Genomic DNA, 14,571 nt, shown 5'->3' with positions numbered 1-14,571 from the left:
GTATCTATACAAAGCCCACATTCCAATTTTACGGAAAGAATCAAAATAAGATAAAATGGCCCCAAATATCATAAAACAAACTTATTATCTTTAACTCGTACACATTTCGTTCACCTATTAATTCTCCAAAATTACCTCAGATCAAAATCCAACTAAAAGCATCAAGGATTAAAAAAAAAAAAGTAATTATTTTCTAGGGAATGCTAATAGATAATTAAACAGCTCAACAAAAAAAAATTCATGGCTGGGTACAGTGGCTCACGCCTGTAATCCCAGCATTTTGGGAGGCCGAGGCAGGCGGATCACAAGGTCAGGGGATCGAGACCATCCTGGCTAACAAGGTGAAACCCCATCTCCACTAAAAAAAAAAAAAAAAAAAAAAAAGTACAAAAAATTAGCCAGGCATGGTGGTGGGTGCCTATAGTCTCAGCTACTTGGGAGGCTGAGGCAGGAGAATGGCGTGAACCTGGGAGGAGGAGTTTGCAGTGAGCAGACATCACGCCACTGCACTCCAGCCTAGGCAACAGAGTGAGACTCCGTCTCAAAAAAAAAAAAAAAAAAAAAAAAAAAAAAAATTCGTAACTCTTCAAATAAACATGAGTGATGTTTGACATCTTAAAAATACTGTCAATAGGCTGGGCACGGTGGCTCATGCCTGTAATTCCAGCACTTTGGGAGGCTGAGGTGAGTGGATCACTTGTGGTCAGGAGTTTGAGAAACTGGCCTGGCCAACATGTAGAAACCATGTCTCTACTAAAACACAAAAATTAGCTGAGTGTGGTGGCCCATGTCTGTAATCCCAGCTACTCAGGAGGCTGAGGCAGGAGAATTGCTTGAACCCGGGAGGCGGAGGTTGCAGTGAGCTGAGTTTGCACCACTGCACTCCAGACTGGGCAACAGAGCAAGACTCTGTCTCAAAAAAAAAATAGTCAGTATAAAATATTCTTCTATCTAGACATGATGAGACAGAAAAAGAAAAAAGAGAAAAAAAATTCCTCAAGAATCTTTACCCATTTTCCTTTACAGAGCTTTACTTCAATTGTATCATTTGTGTTTTGTTTTGTTTTTTTTAAAAAAAGACAAGTTTTGATGTTTTTAAAAAAAGACTAAAACATGTTAAGGCCAAATGCAGTGATTCTCAACACTTTGGGAGGCTAAGGCAGGAGGACTGCTTGAGGCCAGGAGTTCAAGGCCAGCTTGGACAACAGAGTGAGACCCTCATCTCCATAAAAAAATTAAATAAATGAATAAATTTTACAAAAAAAATTTTAATAATTAGCTAGTACTAAAATTTTACCGATGATAATTTTTTTCTTCTACTATAAAAATTCATGTTATCTTTTAAGGTCTAGTTCAATTATCACCCTTATCTGTCATCACTCACCCCAAAGAAATGCCTATAACGCTTACTACCTCTGCCAGCTATTACAGAGGGTTATTCAGGATTGGAATTTTGTCTTCAAACATTTATTTACTTAATATTTGGACACTTGCTATGTACCAATCACTGTTCTACATAATGAGAGCTTAACAATAAATGAAAGAGATCACTCTCCTTATGAGGTTTATAGTTTAGGAGAAAAGTCAGCAACTTTTTCTGTAAAAGACAGTAAACATTTTAGGCCTTGTAAGCCATATTGTCTCTGTCACAACCATTTAACTCTGCTGTCATGCATGAAAGCAGTCATAGCCAATATATGAATAAATGGCCTATGTTCCAATAAAACTTTATAGAAACAAGTGGCAGGCAGGATTTTGCAGGCAGGATTCGGCCATCACTTGCAAACACCTTGTCTAGCAGGAAGAGAAAAAAATAAATGAAAAACATAAGGAATAAAATATTATACTACAGGTTGAGCATCCCTAACCTGAAAATCCAAAATCCAAAGTACTGCAAAATCCAACACTTTTTGAGCACCCACATGACACAGAAAAGAAATTGCTCATAGAAGCATTTAGGACTTCAGATTTTTAGATTAGGGATGTTCAACCAGCATGTATTCTGCAAACATACCAAAATCCAAAAAAGTCCTAAATCCAAAGCACTTCTTTCCAAGCATTTTAGACAAGCGATACTCAACCTATATGTCAGGAAGTGGTAAGTGCTATGAAAAAAAAAAAAAAAAGGAAAAGTAAAGCCAAGTGAAGGACATTAGAGTTCAGAGCAGGAGAGAGGAAAAGCAGGTTGTATTAGGACAAACAGGACAGGACTCATTAATAAAGTGACAACAGAGCTGAAACCTGAAGAAGGTGAGAGATTTAGCCAAGGGGATATATAAGAGTGCTTCAATGAGAAGCAACAGCTAGGGCAAAGGCCTTAAGGTATGGGGAATGCCTAATGCTCCCGGGATGGTAAGGCCAGAATGCTGGAGAAGAGTAAGCAAGAGGAAGAATAGTGGAAAATAAGATCAGATTGCTGAGGGGCAGAGCCACTCACAAAGGACCCTGCAAGGACTTCAGATTTCTTTGAGTGACAATTATCTTCTATTCAACAAAAGGTATGTTACACCTGCAACTATCACTCACAAAGGACCCTGCAAGGACTTCAGATTTCCTTGAGTGACAATTATCTTCTTTTCAACAAAAGTATGTTACACCCTCCAACTATCTAAGAAACCTTAGAAAAAAAGCTATATGCTAGCAAAATATGATATCCTTCTCTTCACCTTTGCCTTTTGCAACACTATAGGGTCACTTTTCATAAAGCACTTGTACATTTCATCGATCTTTGCTATGGGTCTCCCTTAATTCTTTGATGTTCTTTGATATTTAAATCATTCTCCTTTTGAAGCATTTGTTTTGTAACCATTCTTTTCAATGTTCTCTTCTTCAAATGGTAACCGGCATAACTACCAAATCATGACTTATAAATAATTTTGCATGCAATTCAGACAGCTCTCCAACATCAGCTGCATAAACCTCATATACTCTGGCATTTTTCATATGATTACCAATTCCATGTAGCACTTTTTTCAGCTGTTCTTGCACCATATTACTGAAATCCATCAAAAGACTTGGCCACCACGATTCTGACAAAGGAGCTTGAATAAACACTGTTTTAGTAAGGAATATTTGGGTGGGAACTTTTTTTTTTTGAGATGGAGTCTTGCTCTGTCACCAGGCTGGAGTGCAGTGGTGCAATCTCAGCTCATAGCAACCTCTGTCTCCTGGGTTTAAGCGATTTTCCTGCCTCAGCCTCCGGAGTAGCTGGGACTACAGGTGTGCACCACCACGCCCAGCTAATTTTTGTATTTTTAGTAGAAATAGAGTTTCCCCATGTTGGCCAGGATGGTCTCGATCTCTTGACCTCGTGATCTGCCTGCCTTGGCCTCCCAAAGTGCTGGGATTACAGGCGTGAGCCACTGTGCCTGGCCTGGGTGGGAACTTTCTAGAACTGGTCAGTTCATTAACAAATATTTTCATATTCTAACAACTTTTGCTTTCACACACAACTGTGATGACTTGGAAAAGTAATACTTAATGAGAATCCTCCTGGAAGCTGTCTCATATGGTTACTATTGTTTTCAGTCCTAACAGCACTTCTCCAACCAGATTAAGATCTTGGAGACATACCCCATTTGTTGTTTTAATAAGTATTTATTGAGGGCCTACTCTGTGCTAGGCAACTGTAACAAGTGCTAAAAATACAGGAGTAAACAAGAGATTAGGTCCTTACTCCCAGGAGACTTACATTCTTAAAATGGGGAATGGAAGAGAAGAGAGTCAGCTATTTTAAATTAAACAACTAATGGGTGATAGAGTTGGAGAAGTGGAACATCTAAAGTTCTATACAATGGCCTATAAAGCCCTATACAATCAGACTTCATTCTTCATTCTTTTTTTTTGTTTGTTTCCCGAGACGGAGTTTCACTCTTGCTGCCCAGGCTGCAGTGCAATGATGTGATCTCAGCTCACCATAACCTCCGCCTCCTGGGTTCAAGCAATTCTCCTGCCTCAGCCTCCTGAGTGGCTGAGATTATAGGCATGTGTCACCACGCCCGGCTGTGTATTTTTAGTAGAGCAGGATTTCTCTATTTTGGTCAGGCTGGTCTCGAACTCCTGACCTCAGGTGATCCGCCTACCTCAGCCTCCCAAATTGCTGGGATTACAGGCGTGAGCCACCACGCCTGTCAATCAGACTTCATTCTAAGTGCAATGGGAAGCCAAAGGGTTTTAAGCAGGGAACAACTTTAATTTTTTAACAATTTAACAATTTAATTTTATTTATGCTTTACATGAGCGCTAAGCCTCTGTATATTATCCTATTTCACAATCACTTAGAATATCCTGTATATTACTGATTCACAATTATTAAAAGTTAAAATAGGGAGAAATTAACCATATAATCATTTGCATAATTTTAGAACAGCTGAAATTGGCCAGAGCCTCTCAATACAACCAGCTTCATTCTCAGGTTTTATTATACAATCATATAGTTTTTACTCTGGGAAGAACTCAAAAATATGAAAAATTGGAAATTGACATTTTTCCTAAAATAGAAATCACCTTTGTTTTCTTTATATTTCCTACTTCTCTTTGCCAGCAGATTATATTCAACTTTTACTGGGCTGGTAATTTTTCAAAGTTGCTTTTTAAAAATTTGTTGTTGTTTACAAAGTTGCTGTTTTTGAAGGAAATTTCCCTTTGGAGTAAAAATTATCTGTCAGTAATTTTGCACTAAAAGGAAAATTCTATACTTACAGCTACAACAGCTTCAGCTACCCCAGTCAAGACAGCTGGCCTAAGAGAATGCAGCAGAATTTTACTCTCAAGTAAAACAAAGAGCAGCAGTGTTGCACAATTCTCAGGACCCAGATTCATTAGCAAGGTGCTAAAGTTGGCTCCACTAGGAAAAAAAAAGAGAAAAATAGATCACTGTGAACTATTTTGCTAAAACATGTTAAGATTTGCTTATTAAATTATTTCTTAAGTATTAACAGACTGAGAGTCTAGTGTTAATTTCTAGTCTTTACTTATTTATCAATGAAAAGTAGCAAACTTAATAAGATAGATAACGGGGTGATTTAAACTCATCCTCTGGTAATAAAAGGCACTTATCAAGAAAGATTTTCCTGAATAGCCATTTGAGTTGAGCTCAGAAGAATGGAGACAAGGATGGGAGCGAAGGGGTGACAGACAATATATGCAAGGGCCCTGGGGCAAGAAAAAGCTGTTGTCATAGCCAAGAAATTGAAATAAATCTATTGCGACTAAAGCATAGTAAGGGAAAGGGTGAAAACAGCAACAGATTAGGCTGAAATTGAAATATACTACTATATTTGCATTTTCAAAAGGACACACTGGCTACAGGGTGGATAAAGAACTGAAGGAAGATGAGTAAAAAGGTACCAGTTAAGAGGCTAATAGTGAAGTAGTCTGGTAAGACATCATAGAAGCCTACTATGATACAGATGAAAAGAAGTAAATGGATTCGAGACATTTAAAAGGTTAAAATCAGCTCACCTGAAACCTTTAGTTATGAACTGGATATGGGAAGGGGAGATGAGAAGAAAAGGGAAGTATCCTCTACATCCAATCTTGAAACTCTCTTGTTTCCATTTATAAAATAGCCCCACCATCCATCCAGTTATCAAAGTCAGAAACATTAAGGATATTTTTGCCTACTTTTAACTAATAAAGTTAATTGTAAAATAACAATCACTAATATATTAATAATACACTAATCACTAAAATATTTTAAAGCATTCTGCTCCAAGTGAATAAATATATCATTTTAAATACCAGTAATTACCTTAGTGGTAAAGGTGTAGAAACCGGCTGTGATAATATTAATGCATCATGGACTGACAGCTTAAAAAAAAAACAAGATAAATTAACCAAACCAAGAGATAAGTTTCAAAACTACTTTTGAAATCTATATATTTAGATCAAAGGTAATATTGAAAACATTAGTAATTTAATATGCAAACACACTTTTGGAAACATGTACTAAAATATAAAATGATAGCTGTATTTACTCAGAAGTGTTACATTAGTTCTTTTCCAGTAAATGGTTAATTTGACTGAATTTTGATTCACTTAATTGGTTAAAGTACAATTATTTAAAATTTATGGAATTACTGCTTCTAAAAAGCTTCAAATTCATTTACTCAACAGACTGTAGGCACTTGGCAGTTGCTTGGTACATTAATACTTGCGGAACTGAAATAACATTCAAGATCAACAATATCTGACTTAATCCCACCAAACATAATGTTAAGAATGTCTTAGAAAGACTTTTAAATGGCTTCCCTCTATAGATCAGTGCTATTCAAAGTATGTTAAGTATGCCAGTAAGTTAATTGTTATGGTCCAGAAAGAATACAGTATATAAATGAAGAGCAAACCATTAAGCAACTTTTATGACAATCTGACCTCTCTCCCATGTCTAAGCATGTGGTCAGTGGAACTATTATTATAGAGAGGGTATAGACCTGTTCATGTTGCATATGTCACAAGCTGTACACCTACCTACGTCTGCTACTTACTGAAAATAAAAAGAAACTGGTCCTTTAGCACAGTACTCTTATAGACCTTGTTTAAACTAACCTCCTCCAACCATTGCTCATTTTATATTTAATATTTATTAGAGAATCTGATATTAAAAACATGCCCAAACATAATCTGGGTTTTATGTTATTAAAATTAGCTACATAAAGGCCATGCATGGGCCAAAAATAAAAATGTTATGAACCAAGAGTTATAATTATTCCAATTCGGTACACTCAAATCCGAAACCCAGTAAGAAAGGATGTTCAGTAAAGCTACAAAGCACAGAAAATCCAAGGACTTTACGAATGCACACTGCTCTGCCTCAAACCCAAAGTTATATAGAATCCACTGTGCAATGACGGAGGTGAGCATATGCAAAGTTCTCCCCACATATACTCTTTTGGTTACCTGGACAAGGATTCTCGGTCTTTGTGGTGAAGGAAAAGGGATGTTTTGCATAAAATGTGAAATGTGCCTAGAAAAAAAATTTGAAACAAATATCATAATTACTTTTCTAAAATGCATCATAGGTTTTAACAAATCTTAAATATCATCCCAGATATGACATGGCCATTTATCTAAAATGTAGGCTAAGTAGTAAGTAAATTTGCTTAGTGTAAATGAATTTATCCATGCCCATTAAACTTCTGAAATACACAATGTATTTCCTGACTTAAAGTCTGTTTATATTCCCTATCATTACCCGATAACTAAAAATAACATAAAAATAGTTTTCATGAAAGAAGTGAATTTTTATAGCCTTGGTTATCCATTATAGCAACTAACTGTGCTATAATGAATTTACACTAAAATTCAATTTAATTCCAGATTTACTAGTTTAACATTGGATGAACCACCTACCCATTCTATTTCTGCACCTACAAAAATTGCTTCTTAAGTTTCTCCAAAGTTTGGAGCCCTTAGGAGCCATAAAAACACAACATATTACTTCAACTAAAAAAAATATTGATTATATACATTGATTTTATTTTCACAAGCTATTCATAGAATCTTAATTTTTCAAAAGGTTGCTAACTTGTCACTAACATTACATTTTACTTCGAAAAACTTTACATTAATCTGACAGCTGAAAGTTAAACCCAGAACTATAAATCATTAAATTGCCATTTCAAGAGTACAAAACGAAAGTTACAACCATATTTCAATATCAAATTATGATGAGTTTATGCACAGTACTTTACTCTTTTTAAAGTTGATTTTTGGACAGCATTATTTTTAAACCTTCACATAATTACACCTACCTTATCCACTAAACTAGTATGTTTCACTGATATTCTCTCTGCTATAATGTAAAAGTTCTGAAATTGCAAGAAACATCTACGTTTACACATTCTTTAATACATTACAGAAAGCTCTTGACACTTTTTAGTTTGTTAGCAGGATACATAAATTATAAACTATCATAAACAGAAGTCAATGTGCCACTAGAAATCAGAAAAGATCCTTTAAAAAAGAGTAGCTCAACATACATTTTTCTTTCTTAGGAAAGACTGCATGACAAAAATAATTACAAATTAAAGAGAAAGCTCAAAGAATTCTGTTAATGCTAAATCCAAAACTTCACTTTTAACATCAATTAACTCATTCTTACTAATTTCTACATCACTTTAGAGAGGTATTACGGTTAGAATTTGGAATGGCCACTTGTATGGGTGGGTGTGTGTGCAGCAGTAACTATTTGTCTCTTGGTTATTAGAGAACAAATACGAAGAAGAACACTCATAATATAATTTGTATGAGTTACTTCTTCAGCTGAATTCTCAAAGGATTATTATTTGGCCAACCTTACCACTACTATCCAATTTTAAGCTCACAGTCAATGATTCTGGTGAAGAAGGGAGTAAGTAAAAAGTTGGTGGCTCATGCCTGTAATCCCAGCACTTTGGGAGACTGAGGCAGGTGGATCATGAGGTCAGGAGTTCAAGACCAGCCTGGCCAAGACGGTGAAACCCCGTCTCTACAAAAATTAGCCAGGCGTGGTGGCGGGTGCCTGTAATTCCAGCTACTCCGGAGGCTGAGAGAACTGCTTGAACCTGGGAGATGGAAGTTGCAGTGAGCCGAGATCACGCCACTGCACTCCAGCCTGGGTGACAGAGCGACGCTCCATCTCAAAAAAAAAAGAAAAAAAAAAAAGGTTGAGTAAATGTAGCCTTCTTTCCCTTCCAACTTTGCTGCTAAAAGTTACACAATCAAATGTATATATTTATATACCCAGTTTTCCACCAGCCATCTTTCTAATCATTATACATACTTTTCAATGGGAAGAGGATGTGGTCCAGACACAGAAAGTTTGTAGATAAACATAAGAAATTTCCTAAAAGCTTCAAAAAAAGGCCAGTGTGAGAGTAAACAAATGCATTTGTTTGTATTGATGGATTTGGAGACCATTTTTCTCTCCACAGGCGTCAACAAGCCCAGCTGCATAAGCTGTTTCTCTGATAGAAGTTCCCGAGAGTAAGGTTCATAAAACTGAATGGCAGCTCCATATACCTAAAGAGTAAGAGAATTCTGTTATAAGATTTGAGTTTGTTTGAAAAAATTAACTTCTCTTTTTCTCTTATTACACAAGAAATATTTGCTTGGAGTACACTTATACAAATAAATTATGAAAAAAAAATCTCACCCAAATTTCTGTCCCAGAGATAACCAGATTTTGATATAAATCCCTCAAGATTTTTTCCACTGCAATTTTATACATTCAACTATGTATCTTATACAAAAATGGATGGTAACCTCTTACAACTTGCTTTCATTTTTAAAATGAAACTCAACTTAGTTTTTTGTGTGATTTTTCTTTTTTTCTTTTTTTCTTTTTTTTGAGATGGAGTCTCACTCTGTCACCCAGGCTGGAGGACAGTAGCGCAATCTCAGCTCACTGCAACCTCTGCCTCCCAGGTTTAAGTGATTCTCCTGCTTCAGCCTCCCGAGTAGCTGGGATTACAGGCGTGCGCCATCACGCCCGGCTAATTTTTTTTTTCCTTGAGACAGAGTCTTGCTCTGTCACCCAGGCTGGAGTGCAGTGGCGCGATCTCGGCTCACTGCAAGCTCCACCGCCTGTGTTCACGCCATTCTCCTGACTCAGCCTCCCAAGTAACTGGGACTACAGGCGCCCGCCACCATGCCCAGCTAATTTTTTGTATTTTTAGTAGAGACGGGGTTTCACTGTGTTAGCCAGGATGGTCTCCATCTCCTGACCTCATGATCCGCCCACCTCGGCCTTCCAAAGTGCTGGGATTACAGGCGTGAACCACTGCGGCCTTTTTTTTTTTTTTTTTTTTTTTTTTTTTTCCTGCCTCCAAAGTGCTGGGATTACAGGCGTGAACCACTGCGCCCGGCCCAATTTTTTCTATTTTTAGGACAGACGGGGTTTCACTGTGTTAGCCAGGATGGTCTTTATCTCCTGACCTGGTGATCCACCTGCCTCGGCCTCCCAAAGTGCTGGGATTACAGGCGTGAACCACTGCGCCCGGCCTGTGATTTTTTTTAAATTGGGGTAAAATATACATAACATAAAATGTACCACTTTAACCATTTTCAAGTGTACAATTCACTGGTATTAAGCACCTTCACAATGCAGTGCACCCAGTAGCACTATTCATTTCCAGAACTTTTTCATTACCCCAAACAAAAGCTCTGTAACCCTTAAATGGTAACTTCCCATTCTCTTGCCCTCAATCCAAGTCCCTGATAATCTCTATTGTACTTTCTGTCTCTATAAGGGTAGCTATTCTATGTACCTCCTATAAGTGGAATCATGCAAAATGTATTCTTTTGTGTCTAGCTTATTTCACTTAGAATAACGTTTTTAAGATTCACCTATATTGTAGCACATACCTGAATTTCATTCCTTGTTAAGGAATAAATCATAATTCCATCATATATATATACCATATTTTGTGTATCCATTCATACACTGATGCACGTTTGGGCTGTTTCCATCTTCTGCCTATCGTGAATAACCCTGCTACAAACACTGGCGTACAAGTATCTGTTTGAGTCTCTGCTTTCAATTATTTTGGGTATATGCCTAGGCATGAAACGGCTGGATCGTATGGTAATTCTATGTTTAACTTTTGGAGGAGCTGCCAAACCGTTTTCCACAGCAGCAGCATTTGACTTTCTCATCAGCAATGTTCACAGATTCAATTCCTCCACACCCTTGCCTCATATGACACAAGATAGAGCTGACATTCCTCTGTCTTGAAACTCTTTATTCCTTTGCTGTCTTTGACAATACAAATTTCTCTTTGTTTTCTGGCTATTTCTCTCTTTCCTACAATAGATCCAATTATGTCACCAGTCATTTAAATACTAGCATTCCCTAAGGTTCTAACTTCACACTTCTATTTGGAACATTTCATTCTCTCATGGTTTCAACTATAATCATTATACTAACAAAACACAAATCTTTATCTCTAGGTCTACCTGACCTCTCCCCTGAACCTCAGACTCCTATTTTCAAAATGACTACTCAATAATCTCCACCTGGATGTCATACAGGCATCTCAAACCAATATTTTCAAAAGTGAACTAATTATCTAAACACTTGATCCAATATTCCTAATCTTACTCAGTTATGCTACACAATTCCCAAGCCAGAAACTTCGAAGTCATGTTCAATTCCACTTCCACTTACCACATATCAAAGCAACTATTGAAGCCCTAACTGGTCTCAAGTCAGAAGAGAAAGTATTTCAGTGAAAAATACACTGAAGAAACAGTCCTTCAGAAGTAGTATCTGATCCTTCAAAAGTTCCCCATTACAGGTAAAATGCCACAGTCCGTATAAGTGGCATGATGCTCTCAATTCCTCACAGTACCTGCTCTTGCTGTTCAACAATACAGAGCTACCAGGCATATAGACTAGTTCATAATTTTGTGCTTTTGTATGTTTTGTTTAGCCTTGGTACTTCCTCTGATATGCCCATTTCTTAAAACACTGCAAAGAAATTCTATCACTATACCCATCCCCTTCTCCCAACAATCAATCCTTACCTCTGTATTTTATAAATCTTGCCAACTGTTTTTTCATTATATATGTCACAGGAACCCTTGCCTTTATACACACAATATTCTCAGATACAATTATTTCAAAGTGATCTCAAAGTTTTTAAGAAGCAATGACAAATGCATAAACATAAATTTTACACACCTCAATGCTTACATGTGGATATCCCCTAAACAATGAACAAGCCAAGCAGATCACCTCGTACCCACATCTCAAACGAGACTTTATTGTTCTCTACTGTCAAAGTATATTAGATAACTAATGTTTGAAGATCTTAAAATTTTGAGTTACATTTACTACTTTCAGCAGGAGAAATTGTAAATGATTATTAAGCTTACAAGTTAGTAGTGGGCAATCAAGTTAATATAATATTGACCTTCACTCGGTATTTTCTATGTTCCAGGTACTATGCTGGATACTTTACATATATTATCTTTATCACAGTAGTTGTAAAAGTGTAGTCTGTACCTGTAGAATGAGGTCAAAAATGTATTTTGTTTCATCCGCATGAGTCAGTTCGGATTATATATTTTTTCAATAAAATCACCTATTAAATTTCCTTAGAAAGTTTTCAGTTTTTCCTGGGCGCATTGGCTCACACCTGTAATCCCAGCACTTTGGGAGGCTGAGGCGGGTGGATCACCTGAGGTCAGGAGTTCGAGACCAGCCTGGCCAACATGGTGAAACCCCATCTCAACTAAAAATACAAAAATTAGCCAGGCGTGCTGGCAGGTGCCTGTAATCCCAGCTACTCGGGGGGCCAAGGCAGGAGAATCGCTTGAACCTGGGAGACAGAGGTTGTAGTGAGCCCAGATTGTGCCACTGCACTCCAGCCTGGGGGACAAGAGTGAGGCTTCATCTCAAAAAAAAGAAAAAAAAAAAAAAAAAAAAGACAGTTTTCAATTTTTAAATTTCTACTGCTATCAGCAGTAGAATATTGTTTATTTTTGCCTTCTTTATAAACCAGTTTATGTCATTATTACTGTTATATACAATATACGTTTTACATAAGACAATAAATGTCTTTTCTCTCTAGTTGTTTTGTCTCTGGTGTTCCATGATAGCACCATGATATAGTGAGGCGGGATAGGCCAGGCATGGTGCCTCATACCTGTATAATCCCAGGACTTTGGGAGGCTGAGGCAGGTGGATCACTTTAGGTCAGGAGTTTGAGACCAGCCTGACCAACAGGGTGAAACCCTGTCTCTACTAAAAAAAAATACAAAATTAGCTGGGCGTGGTGACGCACACCTGTAATCCCACTGCTTAAGAGGCTGAGGCAGGAGAATCACTTGAACCTGGGAGGCGGAGGTTGCAGTGAGCCGAGATCGCGCCACTGCACTCCAGCCTGGGCGACAAGAGTAACACTCAGTCTCAAAAATAAATAAATAAATAAATAAAAGAGGTGTGATTATTTATTTATTTATTTACTTATTTGTTTATTTTTCTCTACTGCAGATTCACAGTACATCTTTAATCTGAAGACTCAATTTTTTCATCAACCTTGGAAAACTCTCAACCATTAGCTCTTAGGATGTAGCCTTGTCCTTTTCTAGTCTCTCCTTCAGTAACTCATTAAATATCTATTAGACCTTCTATTTCTATCTGCTACATTTTTAAACTCCTTTTATGTTTTACATTTGTATGTACCATATTTAAGGTAACCTATCTTCCACTTCACTAATTATCCCTTCATGTATGTCTTATCTCTGCTGTTTTTTTTTTTTTTTTTTTAGAAAGGGTATCGCTCTGTAGCCCAGGCTGGAGTGCGATGGTGCAGTCTCAGCTCATTGCAACCTCTGTCTCCCGGGTTCAAGCAATTCTCATGCCTCACCCTCCTGAGTAGCCGGGATTACAGGCATGTACCACCAAGCCTGGCTAAGTTTTTGTATTTTCAGTAGAGACGGAGTTGTGCTATGTTGCCCAGGCTGGCCTTGAACTCCTGGCCTGAAGTGATCCACCTGTCTCGGCCTCCCAAAGTGCTGGAATTGCAGGCGTGAGCCACCGCACCTGGTCTCATCTCTGCTGTTTAACCCACTCACTGAATTTTTAATTTTAAGGACCATATTTTTCATTTCTAAACACTTGATTCTTTTCCCAATCTATTCATTTTCCAAAATATCCTGTTCCTTCCTTGATATTTTGAGCCCCTCCATTAGTTCTTAAGTCATCTCAATGATATTTTAATTTATAATGTCCTTTATATTGTCATTCTGTCACTTCAATGTCTTGAGGGTCTAACCCTGCTTTTTAATTCTGTCTGTTGATTCTTTCTATGGTACCTATGTCCTTGATCTGTCATAATCATCTCGACACCTGGGTTTTGAAGGTGTCTATCCAGAGAGACTTTATCTTTGCTTCTGTAGAAGTTTCAGAGGTATCAATACCCTGATAGCAATTTTCATGTTGACTTCTCACCTTGGGGATGACAGTGTAAATAAACCAAAATGTATCATGTCCAAATAATCTTAACATTCAAATAAAACTTGTATTAACCTTTTTATGAAATAAAAACATGGACAAAATGTGTTTAATCAATGAGGCAAAAACATACCTTTTTGGCTGAAGAACCTGTCAAGACAAAAGTTGAAAAAACTGGAAGTGGATATTTGGTTTCAGGATCCCAGCACTCAATAGTAGCTCCCATAGGAAGGCAGAAAAGAGGTACATCTGATTCTGAGAGTGGAAATGACTCATAGTCCTCTTCTGGATATCTAAAAATTAAACCTTTTGAAGAATGAGACAACAATAAATTTTTTAAATAGTTACTTTTTCATAAATTGCATATGATAGATATTAATGGAATATTTTAATGCCAAATTTCATGGCAATACTTCTGTGGTATTTTAAAATTGATTTCCCTCTTGCTATAACAGAAACTAAAATAAGTTTACCCATGATATTTTACCCATACATTTATAGTTCATTGTAACATAAAGATGTATTAATACACTAGTTGAGATTCCATTCAACCAATCTTGATCACCAATCTTAATGTATTTTCTTCTACACATGCCAACACCTTGTGGAAAATGGTAAGAAACATACAG

The 14,571-nt window shown here is 37.1% G+C and overlaps 1 protein-coding gene across 3 annotated transcripts in view; it reads right to left on the bottom strand.

The window, feature by feature from the left end:
• DENND4C (DENN domain containing 4C) overlaps nt 1–14,571 on the bottom strand; it is a 142,589-nt gene that overhangs the window by 68,350 nt on the left and 59,668 nt on the right. For all 3 annotated transcript variants that reach the window (XM_012500698.2, XM_030818805.1, XM_030818850.1), the window contains exons 5-9: nt 14,076–14,248; nt 8,765–9,003; nt 6,901–6,967; nt 5,753–5,811; nt 4,702–4,846 (exon numbers count right to left, since the gene is read on the bottom strand). In XM_012500698.2, the coding sequence (XP_012356152.1) occupies nt 4,702–4,846; nt 5,753–5,811; nt 6,901–6,967; nt 8,765–9,003; nt 14,076–14,248 (683 nt within the window). The remainder of the gene's footprint in view (nt 1–4,701; nt 4,847–5,752; nt 5,812–6,900; nt 6,968–8,764; nt 9,004–14,075; nt 14,249–14,571) is intronic.

Source organism: Nomascus leucogenys, chromosome 1a, assembly GCF_006542625.1.
Source record: "Nomascus leucogenys isolate Asia chromosome 1a, Asia_NLE_v1, whole genome shotgun sequence".
Taxonomy (NCBI): Eukaryota; Metazoa; Chordata; class Mammalia; order Primates; family Hylobatidae; genus Nomascus; species Nomascus leucogenys.
This window is presented reverse-complemented; position numbering and strand designations above follow the sequence as displayed.